At 41.5% G+C, this 12,753-nt stretch overlaps 2 protein-coding genes across 2 annotated transcripts; both read left to right on the forward strand.

Moving 5' to 3' along the window:
* Positions 1–279: 279 nt before the first annotated feature.
* Positions 280–6,328, forward strand: LOC308370802 (solute carrier family 2, facilitated glucose transporter member 11-like; the record flags this gene model as incomplete). Its single annotated transcript, XM_080845517.1, has 12 exons — positions 280–303; positions 1,852–1,950; positions 2,061–2,221; positions 2,385–2,509; positions 2,641–2,770; positions 3,042–3,190; positions 3,674–3,861; positions 3,988–4,098; positions 4,649–4,750; positions 4,861–4,936; positions 5,827–5,954; positions 6,134–6,328. The coding sequence occupies 12 exons, from the start codon at positions 280–282 to the stop codon at positions 6,326–6,328; spliced, it is 1,488 nt and encodes a 495-aa protein (XP_080701643.1).
* Positions 6,329–7,725: 1,397 nt separating this feature from the next.
* LOC308371240 (solute carrier family 2, facilitated glucose transporter member 11-like) lies at positions 7,726–12,664 on the forward strand (the record flags this gene model as incomplete). The annotated part of the gene is made up of 12 exons (XM_080846086.1): positions 7,726–7,749; positions 8,087–8,185; positions 8,454–8,614; positions 8,754–8,878; positions 9,089–9,218; positions 9,651–9,799; positions 10,008–10,201; positions 10,839–10,949; positions 11,530–11,631; positions 11,895–11,970; positions 12,221–12,348; positions 12,470–12,664. The coding sequence occupies 12 exons, from the start codon at positions 7,726–7,728 to the stop codon at positions 12,662–12,664; spliced, it is 1,494 nt and encodes a 497-aa protein (XP_080702212.1).
* Positions 12,665–12,753: the final 89 nt, after the last annotated feature.

A 12,753-nucleotide genomic window follows, 5' to 3' on the forward strand; every position in this document is an offset into this window, starting at 1 on the left:
TTCCACAATGTCTCAATGTGAAAAGCCAACACATGATAACTCAGAATGACCAGCTGCAGGACAGACAGTTCTAGTTCCATCCAGACGTACAAAACTTTCCTTTTCTCTTCTCAGTTAATGATTAACATTTTTGACACAACCTGCGTAGAATCATGGTTGATGGGACTCAGGATGATATATAACAGCTGCAGATCAGGACTCTTTATCCCCCCTTGCCCAAGGTGAGTGCCCACTTGAGCTCTTCTCTCTCTCCAGTCATCATCCACGGAGTCCACAGTCATGAAGACTGCGCTGCAAGAGCTGGTAAGAAACATGTTCTTCATCTCTCACATCTTTACCTGTACCTACACCATCGTAGAGTGATGGGATAGCCTCAATCTGAGTCACATCACACTGAATAACCTCATCTTTTTTATTACTCCCATAGTTACTTTATTAGTGTAGTTTAGTCATGTGGAAAACTGTTTCTCCTGCCCATATTGTGGTTATGAGATGTGTATTATTTGTTTTGAGTGTAGATGTGGTCAAATATACTCTCCTCCTGTGGCATGGTAGCCTGGATACCAGCCCAAACCCAGCCCACAACATTTTTGGTCAGGGAGATTTGGTCTGGCTCTGGGCTAATTGGGAGAGAGTTTCATCGGTCGGATAAAACCGGACCATCAAATTGTCAGGGCGGGCTTTATATGTTGATGGACAGATACCAACGCTTGAGTTGAATTAACCGGTAGATTCGAACTCCGACCAAGATGGCCGCGTCTCGGGTGCTTTTTAATGTCTACATTGACTTGGTTAGTTGTGCATGTGCAACACGAATGTTGCAGAGTATTGTTTGTCTTAACTAAAGCTCTCTAGACCATTATTGTTAGATCATTGCTAACGCGTACACAAAAAACCCATTGAAACCAACTGTAGCTTGTAGCCTTAAAGGGATAGTTCGGTTTTTAAGACATGAAGTTGTATGGCATCTACATCACCAGTGTAATTCAATCCACGCTGACTTTACCTCCGACAGCGTCCTGTGAGCAGAGTTCTCGTCCAGTTTTGGTCAAACCGAAAGTAGTCCGGCAGGTTTCTAGACCCAGGAAAATAAAACGTTTCTCTTCCCAAAACATTATGTGTTCAAAAGAGTGATATATTTGCATCCCAAAACCGTTGTAGTGGAAAAAGTCACACCTCGTTATCACTTGGCCCTATTTTCATTACGCTCGATAATGCAATCTCACAGCTAGAGTATACCTCTTTGATTCGCCGAAAGTTGATTCGCGAAAGTTTGATTCACCAAAGTTGCCTGAGAGAAACGTCCATCACAGGAAAACGATGCTTTATGTCAATTTTATCAAATGTTGTCTCAGTTTTCATCGTTTTCCTGTGATGCACGTTTCTCTCAGGCAACTTTGGTGAATCAAACTTTCAGCGTGGATTGCATTACACTGGTGATGTAGATGCCATACAACTTCATGTCTTAAAAACCGAACTATCCCTTTAATGCTAATTAATTAACGTGAGCAGGCATATCTCAACATACATTGACAGCGCATTCATTTTGAAAGAGGAACAGAGAAACGCGATCAAGGCATTTGTCGATTGAAAGATGTTTTTGCCGTCCTTCCTACGGGATCAGGTAAAAGTTTAATCTATCAGATGGTAATAGGCTACTACGTTGCTCTGATTGGTTCTAGGTATCCAATTCAGCGAATAGGCATTTTCTTTCCTGGTTCGTTGAAACACGCCCCATAATCACAGCCCAAAGGTTCGGTATCAGACTCATATTCTGACTAGAATCATGAGTATGACATCGTCAGGCTAGTGGCATGGGTGTTAAAGTGTGAAATCTGTTTCTGCTCTTAGACTCAGTACTGGAGGCTGTACCTGTTGACATTGGTGCTGGGCATTGGGGGATCATTCCAGTATGGAATTCAAGTTTCCATCATGACCTCGCCTGCTGAGGTTAGTGTTTTGAAAAACCTTAATGGACAAATTATTTACTCCCCTCATCCTTCAGAGCGTGTGGTGATAGGCCTCACCAGACTGTGTAAATAATGCTTTTCTGCCTGCAGCACATCCAGAGCTTTGTGAACCAGACCTGGCTGGGCAGGTATGAAGTTCCTGTGGGAGAGTCCACCAACACCCTTATATGGTCCTTCATCATGTCCATCTTCAGCCTGGGGGGTTGGGCTGGGGCCGTTCACAGTGGCAGCCTTCCAGTCAAACACGGACGGTGAGATTCAGCCCTTAAGGGCACACAGACTCACAAGCAAATGTCATTCATCCTTCATCATATCATTCATTTCACCTAATTAGTAATTTATTTTATAGAATGTTATGTGAAATGTATCTGCATACTGTCTTGCATATGTGGTTGGTGTCCATTCATTTTGCAGGAAAAAGGCCCTCCTAATAAACAACGTAGTGGCCATCGTTGCTGCTGTTTTGATGGTCCTGAGCAGGATGGCTAAATCGTTTGAGATGATCTTGATTGGTAGATTCTTGTATGGATACAATGTCGGTATGTGTTACTATTAGTCCTTGACTTTTGGGAAAGCTCTTCTCTTTGTCGCATTCTGTCAGGATATTCAACATTGTTATCCCTTCTTCTTGTTCCCTGTGTCCACCCTACCCTGGCGTGGATTCTTTCAGGTCTGGGGCTGAGTGTGCACCTGATGTACGTGGGTGAAAGCTCGCCAAAGAAGCTACGTGGGTTTCTCACTTTAACCTGCTCAATTTTCATCGGCCTCGGTAAACTGGTGGGCCAGGTGGTTGGAATCAAGTGAGTCCTTTTTGTCTCTCCCACAAACTATACTACATATACACAACTATATCCAGACACGCTATATTACACAAACACAACTATATCCAGACACACTATATTACATATACACAACTATATCCAGACCAGCAGATGACTGGTAAGGAAGGACAAATGAGAGGAAAACATGTCATGTCAATCACAAAAAGGTTGTTGTGTGCCTCAGTTATCTCAGCTAGCTTTTCCTTTCTTTTTCATCGTAGTAACAAATAATGTTTCTCTCTCTACACAGAGAGTTGATGGGCACAGAGGACATGTGGCCCTACGTGCTAGCTGTGAGCGGCCTGCCTGCTATCCTGCAGTTTCTGTCCTTACTGTGTTTCCCAGAGGCACCACGCTACCTCTATATTGACAAGGGAGATGAGGATGGCTGTAAGAAAGGTGAGGCTACACATACCGTTTATGACATGTACATTGAAAATGCAAAGATCTTCAGAAACTTACACACAGACATTTCCTGTGTCCATCAGCAGAAGGTCAAAAATAAGTAAATCAGTTAACCTCAACCGTATGGGTTTATTGAGTTAATTGCTATCTATAATCTTGCATTCCATTCTTGGTTCCCTGTTAATCCTCTTAAGATGTAGGCCGCAGTCTCAAAGTAGTTTCAAGGCTATGTTTTTCCTGCTCATTTCTTCTGTTCTGTCTTTTTATCACCCATTTAGATTCAATTCTGCCAACAGTTTAAAAAACTACTAACGAATAGGCTTAAAGTCTATGTGAAAAAAATGTTATGACAGTGTTAGAAACAGAAAGGCACTACACTTAGATTAAATGTTTAGTTTTTTTTAAACTGTGTGTGTGTGTGTGTGTGTGTGTGTGTGTGTGTGTGTGTGTGTGTGTGTGTGTGTGTGTGTGTTACAGCCCTCCAGTGGCTGTGGCAAGAAGATGATCTGAAGCTGGAGCTGGAGGACATGAGGAAGGAGAGGGAGAGTGCTCAGGGAGAGAAGGCCAAGACTGTGCTGGATGTGCTGCGATCTCGTTGCGTGCGCTGGCAGCTGTTGGCACTGGCTCTCCCCTGTGCTGGCGTGCAGTTCTGTGGAATCAATGCGGTGAGGGAGAGCATTGGCTTACTTATTGCTCATTTACATTGAAGACTTTTCCCTTGGAAAAAAAAAAATGCAATGTTTAGTATGCTTTGAAATTGAATGATTGTTTTATTTCCCTTTTATGCACAGCTTTATTTTTACGCATTTGACATTTTCCGTGAATCTGGAATTGAGGAGGACAAGATGCGTTATCTCTCTATTGGTATCGGGGCAACTGAACTGATCACTGTAACAATCTGTGTAGGTATCTCAACAGATATGCATGCACACAGAAAGGACATAGTAGACATTCATGATACATTAAAAACCCTTTGTGACAAAGTACTGTTCTTTTGAAAAACAGAATAGCATTTGTAGCATTTTATTACATTTGTCGCATTTTATTTTATTACATTTGTCGCATTATCTAAGTTAAGGTGTATGGTGTTAATTTCTTTGCAGGACATAAACACCTCTTCTCTCTCATGCCCATGTTAAAACTAAAGGCAGATAATGTTTTAGCTCAACCCTTGGGTTCAGACTTAAAAGTACAGACACCTGCCCATGTCATTGCTATGCTGAAGTCTCATCAAAAAAGATGATGATGCAGCACCATCTTCTGGCTGCTGACTGCACAGTCTTTACCATGTAGAGTTTCTGTCATACCATGTCATGCTGTGGTTCTTCAGACATGTACATGTAAAATACACATTCATCCCATGCATTTGGTGATTTATTAATGAGTGTGTATGTGTGTGTGTGTGTGTGTGTGTGTGTGTGCGTGTGTGCGTGCGTGCGTGTGTATTTACAGGCTTTTGTGATTGACCGTGCTGGCAGAAAGAAACTGATGGGCTTTGGCTACCTCTTGATGGGTGTGGTCATGTCTGTGCTGATTGTCATGCTGACCATTAAGGTAAAGTTGATCACTGCCAGGGCCATAACCTTGTCTTGTCTGTTTAATGTAAAGTAAATGTACAGTCAATAGTACTAAGTACATTAAATAGCTGTCTTGTCCCATCACAGGATTTCTACCCTTGGGTTCCCTACTTCAACATTGCACTCATCTTCTCTGTCATCTGCGTCTATGGCTTGGGGCCATGTGAGTATTTCCTTGTTATTGTTTTTCACATAGCTCATTGACCAGCAAGCACGCCAGAAAGTGCAAAGCTATGAGTTTTGGAAGTTAGCTTTCTGACGCCTTCTTTAAGTTATTCAAAGTCAATTATAAAGTAGCAGCATAATGATTTTGATATGATGTAATTTTGATGAGAAATCATAATGAATCATGAGAATCTGACAGTTTGATACAAATCTGCATCAAGTCAAGTCATTTTATTGTGTTTCCCAGGGGATACATTTGTATGGATCTGGGTAATAGCTGCATCACATCAGTACGAAATAACATACAACATACAACCAGTTCATCACATGGGCAAGACAAAACACAGATACGAAAACGATCACTAAAAACTATTGGACAGACAGTGCAAAATTGTTGTACATAGTATTGTGTTAACAAACATTCATGTGCAAAAAATAGCAATCTGTAAATTCCCACACTCCTGTGCAAAAAGCAATCACACCAAACACTCAGCATTCATCCTGACCAAACTGCTCCTCCATTCATACATCCATACCTGTGCAACAATAGCAATAGTAATCCCACCAGGCATATGATCAACATTCATTCTGGTCTCATTCATTCATCCTTGCATACTCATCTACCAGATCCTGTTCCCTGTGCATACAGTTATCCCTCCCCCCACTCCCCATATAGTCCTAGCTACCTAAACATTACTCCATCTCATACATACATTCAACTGTCAAAAAGACATTGCTTCCCCCATGTTGTCATCAGAGGGGATCCCTAATGAGAAAAATGTACTAACTAATTGCCACAGCAAAGACAGGGGTATTTCACTGCCTCCCAAGTCCATGAGGAAGATTCCCTTATATGAACTCTGATCCAGTCTTTTCCTGTGTCTTTAGCGGGAGTGTCTATGTGCCTGCCAGCTGACCTATTCCTGCAGGCTTGGCGTCCATCAGCATACGTGGTCAGCGGCACTATTAACTGGCTCAGCCTGTTCCTCATTGGGATGCTCTTCCCATACATTGTGGTAAGACCAAGCCTTCAGCTTTCCAAACTTACCAGCTCACATATCTTTACTCCATGTTGGCGTTAATGATTTGTTAAACGTGCTTTGGAAGCTTTGTATCTACTCAGCATAACTATTGGACAAATTGTCAGAAGCAGTTTGGAGTTTGTATATCTTTAAATTGATCTATTTTTTTGCAGGATGGATTGGGACAGTTCTGTTTCCTGATATTTGTTGCCTACTGCATCTTCAGCGCAGCATTCATGTTATATTTTATCCCAGAAACTAAAGGAAAAACAATGGTGGAGATCACTGAAGACTTCAACAAATTAAACTTTAAGGGTATGGGCACAGAAATTGAGAAGGGAGACTTTGTGCATGCAACAAAGTTCTAGAGACCTGTGCGCACCCTTTTTATTCTGAAGAGGGATTTTCTCTCTGTATTGTAAATACATGTTCCCTTAAAATGTGTAACTTCCCCACAACTGTAAATCATTTAACCAAATGAAAGACTTATTCTAAGATGATGAGACATGAGACAATGATTGGAGTTAACATACAACATCAGAGATTTCCATGGTGGTCCATGTTTAATTTATTTTTGACAAAAAAAATGTAAACACAGCAACTCTTTCAAGTGTTTCAAACTTGTTTTCCCTTCATATTTGTAATAAAGTAAGTGTCTCCATTACCACTGCCTTGAAGTTGGTTTATGCCATCTTTTCATAAAGAACTTGTTTCAACAAGAGAAGCAGTTGACAAGTGGTAGGAAAATAATCATAAAGTGCATACAAGCGTGATGGATATGTTTTAAGGACACACAATCCACCTTAACAGCAAACTGTAAGCCCCTTAATAAGTTTAAGTTCAGACTGAAAAATACTCAACAACAAGAATAAATTGAGCGCCATAGCATTACGTTTCATCAACACCCCCTTTAGTTTAGTCACTCCAGGGATCAATCACTGTTTGGATTATTGGATTAGCAAGGTAAGAAGTTACATCACAGTTTCGTGTCACAAGGTCATCATCAGTATTAATAAAAACAGTAGGTCTCCTAAAAAATAATACAAAATTGCTCTCTCTTTGTGCCCCTTCACTTGCCCATCAGAACAGAAATGGAACCAAATGTGAGTCACATTCTGGAATAAAACAGGACAATAACAATGACTTTAAAAACAAGTGAGTACACCACACCCTCAAAGCACAATGGCGTCCCTTTGCCAGACGCAATCAAAGGAGTGTAGGGGCAGTCCCCAGGTCTGCCCACTGAGCAAACCAATGAGTGTCCATGCCCTGTGCTCAGCTTTCTGGTTCCTCTGCTAAACAGCTTCCTTATTATTAAAAACATTGACTACGTGACCTCTCAAAAATGGCTAACCTAGACCACGATGTCTACAAATAAGAAACAAGTGTGTAGTCACTTGCCGGTAGACTACACACAAGACTGCCGCAGTAGTTCCAAATGAGCTGCTGTAAACCAGTTTCATCCAGGGCATACCTGAATGCAGCTTTCAGGGAATATATGTGGGGAATATCTCTAGGTCTACTGTCTTGCAGTTAATGTTCAAAATATTTGAAAAACACACACACACAGATAGAGTGTAAATGGTTTGGCCATCCAACATGATATGATTAACCTTAGTGGCTGGGAATCAGAAAGGGGATAAATATCCCCAGATGGAGTGAGGCTCTTTGTCTTGGCTCGCCTCAGGGTAGCGCACTCCTCAGCTCCTCTTTTGGCTCGCTTCAGGTTAACGCACTCCTCAGCTCCTCTTGTTTGCCCATAACCATGAAAACCAACCTAAAAGAGCTGGTAAGCACCATGTTATCTACTCACACCACTTCCATCCTAATGACAGACTTAAGCCAAATAATTTCACTGGCATCAGAGAGCACCATACACTTCAACACCATTAAACCATACAATTTTTGTATTGCTGTGAAGCTGTAAACTACCTGAAGTTCAGTGCCATGCATTTTTGTTTTGTTCGTAATGATTCTTATTCTTATATCATTGTTAGTCAGTGGGGAGTGTGTACGTGGTATTACATCTTTGTTTCACATAGACAATAGTGTCTATGTGAAACAATGGTATTGGTCACTATTTCTGAAAAGTTTGGCCACCGAGTGTGACATCTTCTCTATCTCAGACTCAGTACTGGAGGCTGTACTTGTTGACTGTGGTTCTGGGAGTTGGCGGAACACTCCAGTATGGAATTCAGGTTTCCATCATGACTTCTCCCGCTGAAGTAAGGTTCCTGCAAATCTACACACCAGTAATCTTTTTTGGAACAACGTTAAATAGCCATGTAGCAGCCAATAATGTAATAACTACATATCATGTAATTATGTTTCCATTCTGAATGTATTAAAAGCTGATAATGTAATTACTTACCAAAAATGTAGTAGTACCAATAATGTAAAAACGTTAGAGTTAGACCCGTCTCTCCCCCCACCCATGTCATGAAGATATCGAACAATGCTGGTGTGAACAGAATGCTACCTGTCTGCCTGCAGCACATCCAGAGCTTTGTGAACCAGACCTGGCTGGGCAGGTATGAAGTTCCTTTGGGAGAGTCCACCAACACCCTCATATGGTCCTTCATCGTGTCCACCTCAAGCCTTGGGGGCTTGGTTGGAGCCATCCACTGTGGTAGCCTCTCAGTCAAATACGGACGGTGAGATGAAGTGTCTCCCCCTCATTCAAAATACTATCAACAACTGTTGTAATCACACACAAAACCCTCCCTGTGCCACCCATCCCCCAGCCCACCCTCCACCATTTAAGCACCATTTATACTACCTTCATTATTGCAGGAAGACATCACTGCAGATAAATAATGTGGTGGCCATCCTTGCAGCAGTGATGATGGTCCTAAGCCGAATGGCTAAATCCTTCGAGATGATCCTCCTTGGCAGATTTTTATTTGGGTACAATTCTGGTATGTGCAGTCATATTTGCGCATTGCATATAATGCAAGCTTTTTTCTCTTTGTTATCCCTTTCATTTTCCTTCTGTGTTTCCATTTCTGTGTTGTTCAATGTTCTTTCTTCATCTTTCTTTTTCTAAGGCGTTTGATATTGTAATGTCTCTTCTTTATCTCTTCCCCTTGTTCCCTGTATCAACCTTATCCATCAATGGATTGTTTCAGGTCTGGGGATAAATCTGCACCTGATGTACTTGGGAGAAAGCTGTCCAAAGAGGATGCGTGGCTTTCTCACCTTAACCAGTTCCATCTTTCTCAGCCTTGGGAAACTCCTGGGTCAGGTGATCGGTATCAAGTAAGTCTCTCCCGTTCCTTCATACACACCTGATAGACCACGAAAGCTTTCCCATAACTGTCTCATAAACTGTAACACACTTGTAAATATTTTGTTAATCAGAGAAGATACTTTGTGCTTGCAATGTCCTCAAGAGGTGTTCACTTGCTTGTGTATAACTCTTGTCAGTCATTTACGCAAGGCACACTGGAAAATAAATGACACGATGGGTTTAAACAGAAATAAAGTTCATGGTTCAGGGTTTTATACAACTCAGTATATTCAGTGCAAGTATGCTTTGGTATACTTTGATATTAAGTACAAAGTACTGATGTGAATTTGCCACTCAAATTTAGTTTATCAGTTACAGAGCGCAACTTTCTCCTCCCTTTCATCCCAATATCTTTATTTCTGCCTATGACCTCTTACGTACATCCTCTCTCTTTCACACAGAGAGTTGATGGGAACAGAGGACATGTGGCCCTATCTGCTAGCCGTGAGCGGCCTGCCTGCTATCCTGCAGTTTCTGTCCTTACTGTGTTTCCCAGAGGCGCCACGCTACCTCTACATTGACAAAGGAGATGAGGACGGCTGTAAGAAAGGTGAGATTATCATCTGATTGCCATCAGAGATAGGGAAAGGGTGCTCCAAGTAGGGATGTCATTGCCTAGTTCTGCCTGTCCGTCACTCACTTCCTATCGCGATGATATAATAATAAAATAATGTGATCAGGTCAAGCTATACTTACTGTTTGTCTGCGTGTGTGCAATGGTATGTGTATGTGTGTGTGTGTGTGTGTGCATTTTTCAGCGCTTCAGTGGCTGTGGCAGGAAGACGAAGTGAATCTGAAGCTGGAGCTGGAGGACATGAGGAAGGAGAGGGAGAGTGCTCAGGGAGAAAAGACCAAGACTATGCTGGATGTGCTGCGGTCTCGTTGCGTGCGCTGGCAGCTGCTGGCACTGCTGATTCCTTGCTCTGGGTTGCAGTTCTGCGGCATAAATGCAGTGAGTGTCCATCGCTCCAGTTCCAGTCTATGGTCAATCCATTAAAAGTATTTAAAAATGCCGTGGTTCTGGCGAATGGTTGTTGATATTTAAGCTCACCAGCCAATGAAATTACACCCCTTTCGTGCTCCTGAATGTGCTGATTTATGGCTCGGTCTGAGCCACTATGTTTCCCATTTACAGAGTACGAACAGTGACGTTTTTATGAGTGCACACACTAAACAGACAGCTAGAGGCCGTGCAGAGCAATTTGCCAAAACGTTTATTGGATTAGAATCACGTACCGCACCTTTAGGGTTAAAGTTCTTTGTTTTGAATTGCTCCTCACAGTCCTCTAGATGTCCATTCTGTGTTTACACTGAAAAATACTCTTGTGTTTGCACACAGCTCTGGCTCTGTAAATGTAAAACAAAGTGGCCTGGACCTAGCCATACACTGTTGTTTCAAGGACGGAGGGATGAAATTCTGATTGGTTGTTGAGCTCAAATCAACAAGCAAGAATCCTGAGCTGTATTTTTAGTATTATATTACTGGTATTGCCTGTTTACTGGCTCTCCTTTATGAACTATGGTTTGTCATGTGGGATTGAGTGTTCATTGAAAATAAGGGATTTTTTCATTTGTCCTTGCATTTGCAGATTTATTTTTACGCTTTTGACATTTTCCGGGAATCTGGTGTCCCAGCCGACAAGATGCACTATCTCTCTCTTGGCATTGGGGCAACTGAAGTGATTACAGTAACAACATGTGTAAGTAGCAAGAACACGCCAAAAAAAGGGGCTCTTCCATTAGCTTGTGATACATTTCCTACAAGCTACACATGTCACAATTATTTTTTATATACAAAACTCTCAGCTCAGACTAACTCATAGCTCAGTCACTGTTTGTGAAAACCACATATACTCTAGGTGATTTTCGAAACTCACTAGAAGTATACACATTGATTTGGATGTTCTATTTTTAAAGCACTGTCATTTAAAGAAGCGTGTTGGAGTTTTTGTCTGAAACTAGCAGGACTACCTGCTTAAAAAGTGTGTAAAAACCTTGCAAACACTATTTGCCACTGATAAAACTTTGCTAACACAGCGACGTCTTTTAGAGATATTGTTACAAGGTTGTGCTGTGAATATTCATGTTTTATTGAGTGAGGTGTTATGGGGTTGAAAATGAAGACTTATTCCATGTTGAATTACCTCTTTGACTCCAAGTGTGACAGTCCACAACTTCATGGTGTGATGATGTATAACTGGTGTGTTAATGTGTGTGTGTGTGTGTGTGTGTGTGTGTGTGTGTGTGTGTGTGTGTGTGTGTGTGTGTGTGTCTGTGCAGGCTTTTATGATTGATCGTGCTGGCAGGAAGAGGCTGCTGGGCTTTGGCTACCTCCTCATGGGAGTGTTGATGTCTGTGTTGATCGTCATGCTGACCATCAAGGTAACATTCCTTACAGACACATGTCTCAGTTAGTTGTTTACAGTAGTGTTTTATTAACTGCTATGTCCAGCACAGTAAATACTGGATCTGAGGATGCTGAATGTCCAGCACAGTAAATACAGGATCTGAGGATGCTGAATGTTTGTGTGTCAGGCACAGTGGTGGACTTATTGACCTACAGTTACAAATCCATTCTTTGCTAAAATACATGGGTGTGAACTTAGAATCCCTAACCGTTCTTTCTCTTTTGCATCTTTTGATAGGACCTGTACTCCTGGATGCCCTATCTCAACATTGCCCTTCTCTTCTCTGTCATTTGTGTTTATGGATTAGGGCCATGTGAGTTTATTCTCTGGTTAAAGTTTCTCTGTGTAGGAAGTTTGGATATAGACTAGTGCAGATGCAGTCTTTTCAACCAACCTTTTTCTACGTCAACTCTAAGGTTGAAGGAGCAAGGCACAATTCCAAAGTCACAGTGCCTTTGCGAGTTCAGCTGTGGAGTGCTACTTTCTGTTGTTATTTCAATTTCAAATTAGAAGGTCTTTCTTTCATCTATTTCAATCTGCTTTTGTGATTGGTCTGATTGCAGCGGGAGCATCCATGTGCCTTTCAGCTGACCTCTTCCTTCAGGTTTGGCGTCCTTCAGCATTTGCAGTTGGAGGCATTGTTAACTGGGCCAGTCTTTTCCTCATTGGGATGCTTTTCCCCTATATTGTGGTAAGAACAAGCTATTTGCTTCATTCCTGTGTGAATGTTTTAAGTTACCCTAACGTTTGTGACATATTGTACTATGAGAAGTTCAAAATGTTCCTGCAGTGATCTTTTTTTTTCCCCACAGGCTGGAATGGGACAGTTCTGTTTCCTGATATTTGTTGGATACTGCATCTTTACTTCAGCATTCATGTTGTATTTTATCCCAGAAACGAAAGGAAAAACTTCAATGGAGATCACAGAGGATTTTAATAAATTAAACTATAAAAACAGTGGCACAGAACCTGAAAAGGGAACTGATATGTTTGCAACTAAGCTGTAGCAATCTACATGTTATTCATAATATCTTGTCCTGTACAATTTCTGTGCCAAGTTTATGTTCAGTAAAGTAAAAAAGGAGATTTTGTACTT

Source organism: Sprattus sprattus (assembly GCF_963457725.1).
Source record: "Sprattus sprattus genome assembly, chromosome: 10".
In the NCBI taxonomy this organism is placed as follows: domain Eukaryota; kingdom Metazoa; phylum Chordata; class Actinopteri; order Clupeiformes; family Clupeidae; genus Sprattus; species Sprattus sprattus.